At 36.7% G+C, this 13,142-nt stretch overlaps 1 protein-coding gene across 1 annotated transcript in view; it reads left to right on the top strand.

The window, feature by feature from the left end:
• Nucleotides 1-13,142, top strand: part of BRCA2 (BRCA2 DNA repair associated) — a 37,197-nt gene that overhangs the window by 12,289 nt on the left and 11,766 nt on the right. The window contains 9 exon segments of the mRNA XM_050331412.1: nt 311-724; nt 727-1,352; nt 1,354-5,083; nt 6,089-6,181; nt 7,541-7,610; nt 7,998-8,419; nt 9,380-9,570; nt 10,177-10,364; nt 12,880-13,050. Coding sequence (XP_050187369.1) covers nt 311-724; nt 727-1,352; nt 1,354-5,083; nt 6,089-6,181; nt 7,541-7,610; nt 7,998-8,419; nt 9,380-9,570; nt 10,177-10,364; nt 12,880-13,050 — 5,905 coding nt within the window.

Genomic DNA, 13,142 nt, shown 5'->3' on the forward strand with positions numbered 1-13,142 from the left:
CACATGGAATGGAAGTCCATCTTTTCAAATTTCATTACAGCTAAAAACTGATTTATTGTTTTTTACCTGATAGCATTAATGGCAGCCTAACTCGCTTGTTTCTGTTCAATTCTGTATTAGAATACAATTAGATTAAATAGATCTCTATTCTTGTCAAAGCATTTCAAACGAAAACAAAAGTGATACTTATGGTTCCAGTGTTAAGCATTTGTAGAAATGATCTTATGGACCAACATTTTATGAAAATCTGAATTTACATGTTTGAATAAATTTATTAACCTCTTTTTCTCTGTAACATCTTCTCTTGTAGACCATTTTCTTCTTGCTGAGAGAAAGTGTTTGCAATCAAATACCAAGACAAAGAATTTCAGCAGTTGTACTTTAAAAATGGATATATCAGATAACTCATCCAATAATTCTTTTGGCAATAGGCTGAAGCAACAAGACCTGAGAGACCTGGGGGGAAATGCAAGAGAGGATCAACCTGCTATGTCAATAAAATGCTTAGAAGTATCTAATACACAGAAAGAAGATAAGACAAATTCTTTAAATAGTGAGATTATTTCCAATATAAAACGTAAAGTTCTAACTTCAGCATGCCTAATGGCAAGAAAGCGTTCCAGATTTCTCCCTAAAAGCTGTTGCTTAAAGAAAGGTGAGGAAGATGAGGACATGAGTGCTAATGTAAACAATGCAGCTGCTGCACCTCAGATCCTGAAGAAGAACTTGGGTCTTCTCCTAAGGATAAGGAACAGTTGACTGGTGTGCACCATGACTGCACATCTGCGACAAACAGCGGTTTCAATAATACTTTGAATCAGATCGACTTTGGCTTAACTGGAGTCAGTAGCGATTGCTGCAATAAATCATCACCTGGCAAAAGGCATGCTGCAGACCAGAGGTCAGGAGTTGACTGTAGGGCAGTACATAGACCTTTGGGGATGAACTGCTCAGAAAATGATGGTACTGGATTAAAACAAGGGGAGCAGAGAGATGCAGCTGTCTTTTCAGAAGCTGTAGCCAACAATGAAGAGCCAAAGCCAGTTGAAAACAACGAAAGCCCTCGAGCCGCTGCTCTCAGTAATATAGCTTTAGAGATTGCTAAAGAATTATTAGATTGTATAGATAATAGTTCTTTAAATGAAGTCATTTCTGAGGAAGATTCCAGCAAAAAGCCAGTGGAGAACCTGAAGCATAAGGGGAAATCATCAGCAAATCTTAATGCATGCAGTTTGAATCCAGGCTTTGGTGGCTTTCAGACTGCTTCCAATAAGCAGATTAAATTCTCTGAAGCCAGTATAGCAAAAGGCAGAATGCTGTTCAAGGATATTGAAAATGAATGCTTTGAAGCTGGCTTCTGAGGAAAGAACCAGAAAGTTTTCAAGCCAATTTAAAAAGGAGAATATGCTTTTGTCAGATTCAGAAAGCAAGTTGGGCAGTAATTTATCTGATTCTTTAGATTCACAGACAAACTTTCTTGAGCCCAGGCATATACAGTTTATTCCACATAAAGATGGCTTGTGTAAAAGCTTTCCTAGAACTCCACAAGCCTTTCAAGAAGCAAGTGAAACCTTGACAGCAAGCCAAGAAGCCGAAATTGCTGAACTTTCTACTATCCTGGAAGAAACAGGTAGTCAGTTTGAATTTACACAGTTTAGAAAGCAAAGTAATATGATACAAAGTCATGCCTTTCAGCAGTTCAGGACTGTAGAAACATGTGGAACAAAGAATGTAGAAAATATTTCTGAAACAAGGGAAGATGATGCTTTTTGTAGCACTTTCAAATCTGAATACCAAATGAAAAATGAGAAGTATTGTACTCAACAGGAAAATACAAGTGAAGACTCCAAAGCAGTGGAATATGAAAAAGAAAATGCAGTCATTTTCCATAAAAATGACAAAAAGGATACTTTCACTCACCTAGACATACATGAAAGTAGAAGATCTGATGAGAACTTTCCCATAGCTAAACAGGACAGCTTTTCTAATTTCACAGGCTTTACTTCAGCTGGAGGTAAAAAGATAAATATTTCTAAGGCAGCTTTGAGTAGATCTGCAGAGCTCTTCAGGGACTTGGATGATGATAACTATTTGTTTAAATCTTCAGAAACCAGTACTAGATGCCACAATTCAAAGGGGTGTATGTCTTCTAACTGTAATTTTTTCAGCTGCCTGGGAAAAGAAAGGAAAGAAAAAGCATTTTGTGTTTCAGATTTCAAAAACATAAATGCCATTTCTCACACAGGCTCACTTTCCTACCATGCACAGAATAAGAGTGAGGAAAATACTAGTACAGCATCTAAAGAAAATATGGAAAGTAAGACAAACATTTCAATAAATGATATTGAAAATGCTAATTTCAATAGTATTAACAATAACAGTCTATCACCCATTAAAAATCATAAGCAGAGTTGTAAAACTTCCGAACAGCTTTTAAATCAAGGAGATGATCAAGTTGAAGGCAATTTGCAAGACAGCTCATTAGATGTAACACGTCTAGAAGATGCTATTTTGCCTGCAGAAGAACACAGTTTAAGTATATCACATGAAATGGAAAACTGGTCTCCTAATCAGAAAGGAGAAGACAGAAAGGAAGATGAATGCTTGTCACCAGTGTTTCGAACTCCAGCTGGTGGTAATATATCCATTTCTGATGCAACTTTGGATCATTCTCCACGTTTGCTCAGTGTACAGTGCGAAGAAAGAGCTGTAAAACTTTTGGAGAACTCTGATAAAGAAAAAACAAATCGTAAAAATATGGAAGAAGACATCACCCATGGTAAGAACCTGTTAGTAAATGAAGACAGAATAAAACTAGGTTCTTACCATCATCAAATACCTTTCGAACAAGAGCTAGATGTGGGAAAAAATGAAGTGAAAGGGAGTTATCTGACTGGTTTTCATACTGCTAGTGGCAAGAAAATAGCAATTCCTGATGGATTTTTGGCTAAAGCAGAACAGTTCTTTGCAGAAGATATTGATGTAGGAAAGGAACATAATGACAATTTTGAGAATCTCATCAAGAAAAGGAAATGTGATAAAAACTGTGTTAAAGACTGTGATTTGTGTATTGAAAGCATTGCTCAGTGTGATCCAGAAAAGCTTAATTTTAATGAAAAGCTCATTTCTGAAGAACCTGGAGATCAGTTTAAACAGGCAATAGAGAGCAGTTCCATTAAGCATGATGTGATTCTTGATCCTGTCAAAGTAGATACATTTGTTAATCTAGGTGAAGGTTGTGAAAGAAGTTTGGTAACTTCACATGTGCATAAAAAAGCTGGTGTCAGACCTGGAAAGTCAGAATTGGAAGCCTTTACAGGACAGAAGAACGATGCTTTAAGCAGAACTCATTTGTCTGAAGATGGAAAACCTCCAGAGACAAAGATGGAATACTCACCAAGAAAGAAAGGTGATTCAGAAGACACTGATGATTTTCCTGTGCACTCTGCTGCATCTCTGCATTTAATGAAGGCACCAAATGACCTTGAAGTTAATTGTGTGCCTGGAGATACAGAAAATACTTTATTTCTTGAGGATAACAATAAATCTAATCAATCTCTTCTCTTAACTTCAAAAAATAGCTGCTTGGATTTGAATGGTGATAGTAAGGAGTTGGACAGTAAGGAATTAGAACATTTAAATGAACCTTGTGCTTATACAAACTGCTTCACAGACCCCATAGTTAATGCTTGCCAAAACGAGTCAATAGTCAGCCTTCCTGATGATAGAACCAGTTTAACCAGGTTAACAGAAACTACACTTAATGTTGAAAAGCAAAAGGGTGATCTGAAACAAACTGTGTTTAGTACAGCAAAAGGTAGAGCAGTTTCTGTTTCGGAAAGTGCATTAGCAAGAGTCAGACAAATGTTTCAGGAAGATTACAGTGAAGTTAAGCCTAACTCAAGAACTAATCAAACAGAAATTGCTAGAAATTCATCTTCAGTCATTCATGCTGAGTGTCCTAATTCTGCTAATTCTTTTAATGCTACGGCAAGTGAAGAATCTAATTCCGCCACATCCCAATTTATTAAAGTGAATGCAAGTGCTAGTGGAAATGGTCATCAAGAAACAAATATGTCTGCAGATGAAAAGTCTGTTTCAGATTCTCAGAAGCAATGCTGTGAACAGCATATTAAGCTTAGAGGGCACTTTTCTGTTCCAGATAAGCAGATGAAGCCATCAGATGCTGCTACAAGCAATTTTGGATTTTTTAGTACAGCAAGTGGTAAACCCGTACAACTGTCAGAAGAGTCACTCAAGAAAGCTAGACAGCTCTTTTCTGAAATGGAAGACTGTCATTCATCACATGCACAAGAAGCATTTCTAGTTGAGGAAAATGTTGAAAAGTCTAAAATGAACACTGAAGGACTTCCTAGGAAAATGCAGACAGCTTTACCAAAAGGGGAAGAAAATGCCAGCACTGAATTGGTTTCAGATTCTGCTTTTGGGTTCAGCACTGCAAGTGGAAAACGGGTAACAGTCTCTGAAGATGCCTATCAAAAAGCAAAGGCAATTTTAAAAGAATCTGATGATTTTTTGAGTAGTGGGCTTTGCATTACAGACAAATGTAGTTCAGTTAAAGAGAATGGTCAACATGCAAAATGTTTAACTGATAAGGTGGTCTCAGAATCCAAAACTGAAAAAAGCTGCAGTCAAGAATCTGACTTTAAAAGCATCTGCCCTGAGGAAATGAAGTATTTCCCAAGCACTCATCATGTCAAAATGCCTGAGTACGTACCATACATGAAGAACAACAAGCAGTTAACGTCATTTAAAAATAGCTTTCAGCAGGAGGAGACTAGGTCTTTTGGAAAAGGGCAGCTGAATCTGGGGTTGAAAACAGAGTCTGAAGCAATTTTATGCAATGCTCCTGCTAAAGCAGAAATCAATATTGATCTTCTCCAAACTCCAAAAAATTACTTGGAAGTAGAGGCTGTTGAAAGTGCAAGAGCTTTTATGGAAGACAGTTTTTCCAATTCTGGAGTACAGATTAATGCTGCACAGTCCTTCAGTAGCAGACTGGATAAAAACTTTCAAAACAAGACCTTTGGGAAGAGACACTCTGAAGAAAACAACTCGTTTGGTACGTCTTTTATCCTATATATGATCAACTCCATATTTCTGCACAGTGGATTGTTTGAGGTTTTTTTTTTGCTTGTTACATTGATTTTTGGGTCACAGAGAATTTGAAGTTTCTTTCTCTAGGTGTCAATGACAAAAATTCTTGCTGCAGGAAGGAGTTCATCTACTCTTTCCAGCCTTAAATGCACAGTACAAGCTAAATTTATGATGAGTAATTTTGAACAGCTTTGCTGTTTTATCATAAACTTACAGAAGAAAGCTACTGCTCCTTTTCTTCCTGACCAGACTTTCTTTTTTTTTTTTTTTAACCTCTCCAGAAATCTAGCATTTTTTCATTGAAAAATGAGTAGCAGTGTTTTTCATTTTCACCTTTTTGTGCCTCATAAGTGAGGGCAACGTTTCAGTTATGTTGAGACTGTTGTCTGTAATGAAAAATAGTTGTTGGTCTAAGTGTGCAGTTTCTTGCCATCTAAAACTGATCTGTCTAGAGCTGAAGTGTTGGTAGTTGATGTTTGCACAGTCACCCAGGCCTGACCAGAGATCTGGACTAGCTGAAAACTGTTTATGGAAGGGTAGATGGGAACAGAACCCCGCCCAGCTGCACAAGTTCAGGTACAAAGGTCAGGCAGGCTAGTGCTGGAAAGTTTGGGTAGGTGTCAAAAGGGTGTTAGGACTCTATCAGTCCTACTTGAAACAGCTGTGCCACAGCTGAACCCCCTACTTAGTTACAGCTTCTGTAGAAGATGTGTTGCATACATTTTTAACATTCTGGAGAGGCTCTTTGGTTATTGAAAATACACAAGGATGCAGGTGAGCTGTTTGCGGTGCGGTAGCTCTGTGTTTAAAAAGGCCATTTAATAGACATGTGTGATCTGAAAATTTGCTAGTTGTGCTTTCTCTGACTTCTTCAACATTTTACTTAGAAATTGCAGTTAAGTTGTGCAGGTTGGTAAGAAATTGAACTTAAAAGGAACATAACTTCTAAAACTCTGTGTTTTTATCCTAGGAGAACCTCCAATTAAAAGACAACTCCTGCTTGAATTTAACAGAACAGAGAATCCCCCCAGATCTTTGAAAGCTTCAAAAAGCACCCCTGATGGTAATTTTAGTCATCTTGTGTTCTAAGCAGTAATCTGATGTCAGTTGTTATCTTTAGAATTCTTCAGTTTACAATGAACTAACGAGACTGCTTAACTACTGCATTTATCAGTATAGTAATGGAAATTCAGGGAAGCTGCTGTGGTAATGTCTGTGCTGAGTTGAAATCAGATGATTAATGGTATGCCTTATTGTGTGGAATCTAAATATATTACAATATATTACTTCTGTAAGAACTCTTGTTTCTCACAATCCTAAATCTCAGAAATTCTAATCTCAGTAGGCAGAATATATTTTATTGATTAATTATCTACAGGAAAATGAAACTGGTAATATACTCACTGATAGCTGTCTGTGTTACAGACGCTTATAATATTTTGAGTGAGGAATATGGAGGCCTATGAAAGGGATATCAAAGCTTTTAAAGTTTGAGTTGATGTTTTATGTGAAACTTGTTAGTGATCGGGATATTAGGATAGTGTGATTTTTGGCTATGGTTTTTGGTTATGGGATAAGCAGTGTTCTTTAAGAAACTTGTTCTTTTTAAGCACTGCATGCTCTCACCTAAATTCAATAGCAGGATTCATCAAATATATTGATTTAACCAGTACATTGGTTCCTGAGTGCTGTACGAAATCTGTTCTAGGCATAAAAGCCGTGACTTAAAATTTCAAATGGAATTATAAATTGCTGCCAGAGAATACTTTTATTCCCTTCATATGTCAGTATTATCCTACCATGCCGTAGGACCTGAACAGTGTTCTTCTATGGTGAACAATTGAAAACAGTTGTCTCCAGTACAGTCTTGCCTCTGGCTTCTAGAACATGTGACATCTTGTGTATGCAACTTCTCATATGAAGCTTCTCTTTGCAGCCTGAGGGCACAAATGAGTTTACATTCCTGGCAGATATGATTTAATTACATTGATAATTCCAAGATAAGCCTGTCCTTCAGTGATAGAAGGAGGAGGTTGTGCAAATATGCCCTCTTCTGTTGTAACTTCAAATAAAAAAAAATAAATAAAAGTTGCTGAAAAAGTTCTGAATTGAATGGTGAGCCTACCTGGAATTAAATATATGGTAAGCAGTTTCCCTTCAGGAGCCTAAAAATGTATTGCCAGGTCAGAAATACAAACTCTTGAGAGTTCAGCATTGTGTTCACTGATGCTTTAGATCTGTCTTCAGTTAGCATGGAGATGTTTATACAAACAATTTTTAGGGCAGGAAAGAGTAAAACTGTTTAAATCGACCCTGGAAGCTTTTCTTTATATTTATATCATTAATTTAGATAAAACATGCTGTAATTATCTATCCATGTAATGTATCATTTCAAATACATTTTTTTCCAATTATCTTACAGGCATTTTCAAAGACAGAAGAAAATTTATGTACCATGTACCTTTAAAACCCGTAACTTGTCAACCTTTTGGGTGAGAAATTTATTACATATTGTAGAGTTCTTCTAATGCAATTCTTAAAACCTCACAAGCCTTTGTAACTTTCTGAAAATATACAGTAATAATTTACTACTTACAACTTTATAAAAGACTAATAATTTTACTCCAAAATAAACATATTAAAATAAGACATATGAACACATGTTGCTGCAGTAGACCAGTAAGACGCTAAACAAACTACACTCTTTTACACTCTGTCTTTTCTCAATAGAAATTAAGTACTCAATTTTTAAAACATCAAAGACTGTTATTGTGTCTTTTTATTGATGTAGTATTGAAAGTTGTACTACTAAAATAAGAAGAGAAAGATTTTTGTCAGGAGGTTGAAACCTGTATGTTTAAACATTCTCATCTCTGTAGGTCAACTACAGAACGTCAAGAAGTCAAGGATCCTACCCTTGCTCTACCAGATCAAGACTTCAAAGGATTCCAGTCTAAACCTGCCATTTTTCAGCACCGTGCACTAAGGCAGTCCTCAAATGGTACTTCAGGGGTTTCTACTCCAGGGGTTTCACTCTCAGCAAAAGAGAGTGAAGAAACAGGAAGTCTGTACAGATCTGGCAAAACTGTTAAAACTTTTATTCCACCTTTCAAAACCAAGCTGACATTTTCTACATGTGAACAAGGTAGCAGCAAAAGGTGTGACTCACCCATCAGCAAAAGTATGACCCAAGAGATGGAGTTAAATCAGATCACAACTGAACAAAATACTGCTGAACCTCAAGATCACCAGTCTTGCGTCCAGCATGCAGCAGACACTGACACAGAAAATGGCAAATCAGGTATTTTCAGATTTTGCTTACTTAGCTATTGTGAATACTAACTGTCAGAATTAAACCTTTAAGGTTTTTTTGTGTATTCTGACTGACTTTTTTAATAAAAAGAAACTTCTATTTAAACTTTTTTCTTTTTGTGAGAAAACTATGAAATAATTACTTTCCTAATATTTTATATTGCACTCCTAACAAATTATATGTTACTCATCTCTAAAGTTAATTACGAAGATGAAAACTATTTCACACAGTACTTCAGAAACAAGATAGCTTATGTTTTGTTTGATACCTGATTTTTTTTATACACCTCTTAGGTAAAATAACCTAGGAACCTTAGACTAGCCTTGCTATACTTCATTCACTTATTCTTCATTCTGTTCTCTAATTAAAATGTAGGGTTAGCCATATAAATGGTTGATTGTGTCATTTCCAAAGAGGCACAGTTTAAATGCACAACTGTTTGACTTTAGTGTGTGGGCTTATGCCGTCTGAGCTCTCTTGAATGTTCCACTGTGTGTGATTTCTGTAACTATTATAATCAAATAATCTGGATTTTTTTCAGAGGGACTTGTTGTGTGTATTTGAACAGGCGTATGAATGTTTGCAGAATTAGATCCTGTATTTAGGTCAAAATCTCAAGATTACATAAGTTGATACAGTCATCAACTAATTTCTTTTCATATGGAGTTTTATGTGAAGACTGAGTTCAGTCTGATGAGAAAAATATGTGTCTCAAAGTTTAGTTCAGGGACTTACACAAAATTAATGTGGATATATAATGTTTCATATAATATTATACGAATGCTTTCAGTAATCATCATTGCTTTCTAAATCCATTAAACTTCGAATATTTAGACTTGGAGTTTCTAAAAATCTGCAGAGTGGCATAGCAAATGTGTTCCTCTCAATCCGCTTTTGTAGTGTGACAGTATATCTTTAAAGATATTTTGGGGTTTTTTTTCTTTGCAGCTGTGGTCAGGATGGTGACAAATCTCCGCTGTGCCAGAGATCTGCAGGAAATGAGAATTAAAAAGAAGTGCAGGCAAAATATTCGCTCACAACCAGGCAGTCTTTATGTCATTAAAACCTCTGCGAGCAATAGAATCTCTCTGAAAACTGCTGTGGAAGAGAAGTGTCCTAGTTTTTATTCTACAGAAGAGGTATATTGGTATCTTTTTTATATTATCTGTCTTTTGCATCTGTTTCTCAAGAGGAGCATCTAAAATCTCAGTAGCTTTTGAATCAATACATTCTTCCCTTTCTAGGTAAGAATTTAGAGTATCTCTTATAACAGTTGCTGCAGTATTTAAGTAGCTTTGTATATCCACATTTTTTAAGACAATTCCGGATAATAAAGGTCATAAAGTCTCTAGTGTTTTAGTCAAACCAGAGAAGCACCAAAAAAGGGAAAAAAAATCACCAGTTATAATTGCTATTGACTTTTAACCCGTATGAAGTGCTAGGATAAGAGGACAGTTAATATTTAAGCTTAGGTAGATCTATATGAAAAACCTCTTGCTTTTGGTTCAGTGAAGGTAAAAACCTATTGAATTTTTAAAAACACTTTTGAAGCACACTGTGATGCTATTCTGCTAAAATAATTGCTGGGAATTCATTCTTCCTGGATTATGTATGAAATGACAAGATCGGCCGAGCTGTCTCAACCTTAAGGAAATATTTAATCTAAATTTTTAATATATTAAAACTCTTAGCTGAATTCTTACTGTATTGTCATTATTTTGTGTTTTTCATCTAATTTTTTTCAGCTATACACATACGGTGTTTCAAAACATTGCATACAAGTTAACAGCACGAATGCAGAATCTTTCCAGTTTCTTGTCAAAGACTTTTTCAGTAAGGAGTATTTGTTAGCTGGAAATGGAATGCAACTTGCTGATGGAGGATGGCTAATACCTACAGATGAGGGAAAAGCTGGAAAAAAGGAATTTTACAGGTACTGTTATTTATGAACTTGAGACAGCTATGCTATTTATTAGTTAGTTATGCTCTTATCCCCAAGAATAAATCCAATGCAGTCATCTTTTAAAGCTTCTGACTACTTTTTTTACTGTGCATTTTTAGTACACCTCTGTTAGTGTAAAGATACTGTAGGATTGTAAATTTGCTGTGTAGATTAATGTTGCTGGTGACTGATCTTCAGTGACCATTAAAGAAAGCATACAAAGCCAATTTAGAAAATTTCTGGGAATTCTTCAACTATGTAAATAGTCTAAAAAAACACAACAACTATTTTTTGATGGGAATGAAGGTTGATTTGGAAGGTGCTTAGGGCTTCTTTGACAGGACAGGGATGAAAATGCTTTTTTAATATAACCTTTTTAAAGATTATGTATAATTTGAAGGAAACCTAAACTACAGTAGTAAAGCACTTTTTCCGTCAAGCCTTCTTTTGAGTATATGTAAGAACCAAATTAGGTGCAGAAGCAACACTTGCACTTGCATTCTTTCTAGTTCTTCTATCCCTCCTTTTGCAGGTCCTTTAAAAGGAGCTGAAAAAAAAAATGTGTTTGAGTACACCTCTCCTAAACACTTCCATGAAAATTATGTTTTGTTTTACTGTAAGCAAGTGTGTACGTTGTAACTTCAGCAGCAGCACAAGGAACTACCAGTGCACTGTTGCTGCAGCAAAACTTCAGAAAATACTTAACTATTATTTTCTGATTTCCTCTGTTAATTTGAATCATAGAATATCCTGAGTTGTAAGGGACCCACAAGGATCATCGAAGTCCAAATTGTGACCCTGCAGATTTGACATGCTCTGTGTTCAAATCAGTGTTGGTATTCATTCACAAAATACTCAAGGCAGGCACCTGTATTTGAGTAGTATTTGTAGTCAAGCATGCATTGCCAATCTGAGTCATCTCAGAATTTGAGACGTTTGCAGTATTTGCTTTGCAGTACCGAAGTGTGACAGAGATAGGTCTGTTCCAAGCTCGAGAACTGTTTTTATTTGTAAGTTTGGGTTGGTGAAGTTGGTGCCAGCAGTCCAAAATGGGAAAATTGACTATTATGAGATGTGTATTTCGATGTTGTGATCTGTACTTTCTCATGAAAAATTGCATTCTACTCATGCTAGTGAGCCAGAATCATTTTTAGCTTTTCCCACATGACCTTGAGAAATGTTTTTGGTGTCAGTGATATTTGTTCATCATGGGAGAACTGGAGATATTGTGTGTCCATACCCAGCAACTACTCAGTAAAGAACAATCATGTGCTGGAGTTCACAGAATCATAGTTTAGGTTGTAAGGAACTGCTGGCAGTCATCCAGTCCAAACCTCTGCTCAATACAGTTTGAATTAGATTAATTACTCAGGGACTTCCCTAGCTGAGTTTTGAACATCTCCAAGGACAGAGATTATACAACCTCTCTGGACAGCCTGTGTCATTTGACCATTCCCGTGGTTTAAAAAACAAAACAACCACCTTTATTTCTGATTAGAATTTTCCATGTTCCAGCTTAGTGTGTTGTCTCTCATCCTGTTGTTGGGTGCTTCTAGGAAGAATGTGTCCCTATTTTCTCTGAACCCTCCAGTCAAGTGGTCATAGACGGCAATAAGGTCTTTTTGACTTATTTTAAATTCAAACAAACCCAGCTGTCTTAACTTGTATGTCATGTGCTTAGCCCTCAAGATCACCTTGGTTTCTCTCTGTGAGGTTTGTTCCAGTGTACCAACGCCTTTGTTCTGGCAAATCCAAAGCTGGACAGAAGCTTTCTCCCAAGTGCTGAAGAGAAGGGAAGGATCACTGCCTTCCTGGCTTTGCTCATAATACAGCCCAGGATGCTTTTGTGCTTCTTTGCAAGGATATATTGCTGTTGTGTGGTCATCTTGTCCACTAGGTCCTTTTGTGCCAGTCAGCCCCAGCCTGTTACTGCTGTGTGGGATAGTTACATTGCAGGTGCAAGACTTTCCTTTTGTTGAATTTTATGAGATTCATGAGATTCCTACAAGGTTGTTTCTCATGCCTGTTCAGGTCCCACTAAATAGGATCCCCCAGTGTATCAATCACTTCTCTAAGTTTGATGTTATCTGTAAACTTTCTGGGTCCCCCAAGACATCATGTAGGTTGTAATGAACCCATCAAGCAAGCAGGGGAGATTGCAGGGCTGAAGGGGAATGGAGCACACCTCAGTCCATCTATGCTGTGTGCATAACTGCATGAAGCAGACAGAACACGTCCCTGGAGCTGCTGCTGGGTCAAGTATCTCCGTTTCAAGGATACATACATGTACGCACGTGCATGCTGCCAAGGCATATGAGGACAAAACTTCAGTATTCAGACATTAACCAGATCAGGTGATGGAATGTAACCTTCCTGTTTTCAGTGTAATAAATATTCTTTTGTTAATGTTGCCTGTGTACATACATCAAATACAATCCTAGGGCAAAATAGGCAAGTTGAAACTTGCAGTGGATTTCAGGTTAATTTATTAACCATTTATCTGCAGAGCCCTCTGTGACACTCCTGGTGTGGATCCCAAGCTAATATCTGAGGCCTGGGTTTACAATCACTACAGATGGATTGTATGGAAATTGGCAGCCATGGAAGTGTCATTCCCACATGAGTTTGCTAACAGATGTTTGACACCAGAAATGGTGCTGTTGCAATTGAAATATAGGTATGTGTATAGCAATATATTTGGACCTGTAACTTGTGGTACTGTATACTTTCTAAATTACAAAATAACCACCTCTATACCTTGCATTTACT

Source organism: Myiozetetes cayanensis, unplaced genomic scaffold, assembly GCF_022539395.1.
Source record: "Myiozetetes cayanensis isolate MyiCay16 unplaced genomic scaffold, myiCay2020 scf5-8, whole genome shotgun sequence".
NCBI classification, from domain to species: domain Eukaryota; kingdom Metazoa; phylum Chordata; class Aves; order Passeriformes; family Tyrannidae; genus Myiozetetes; species Myiozetetes cayanensis.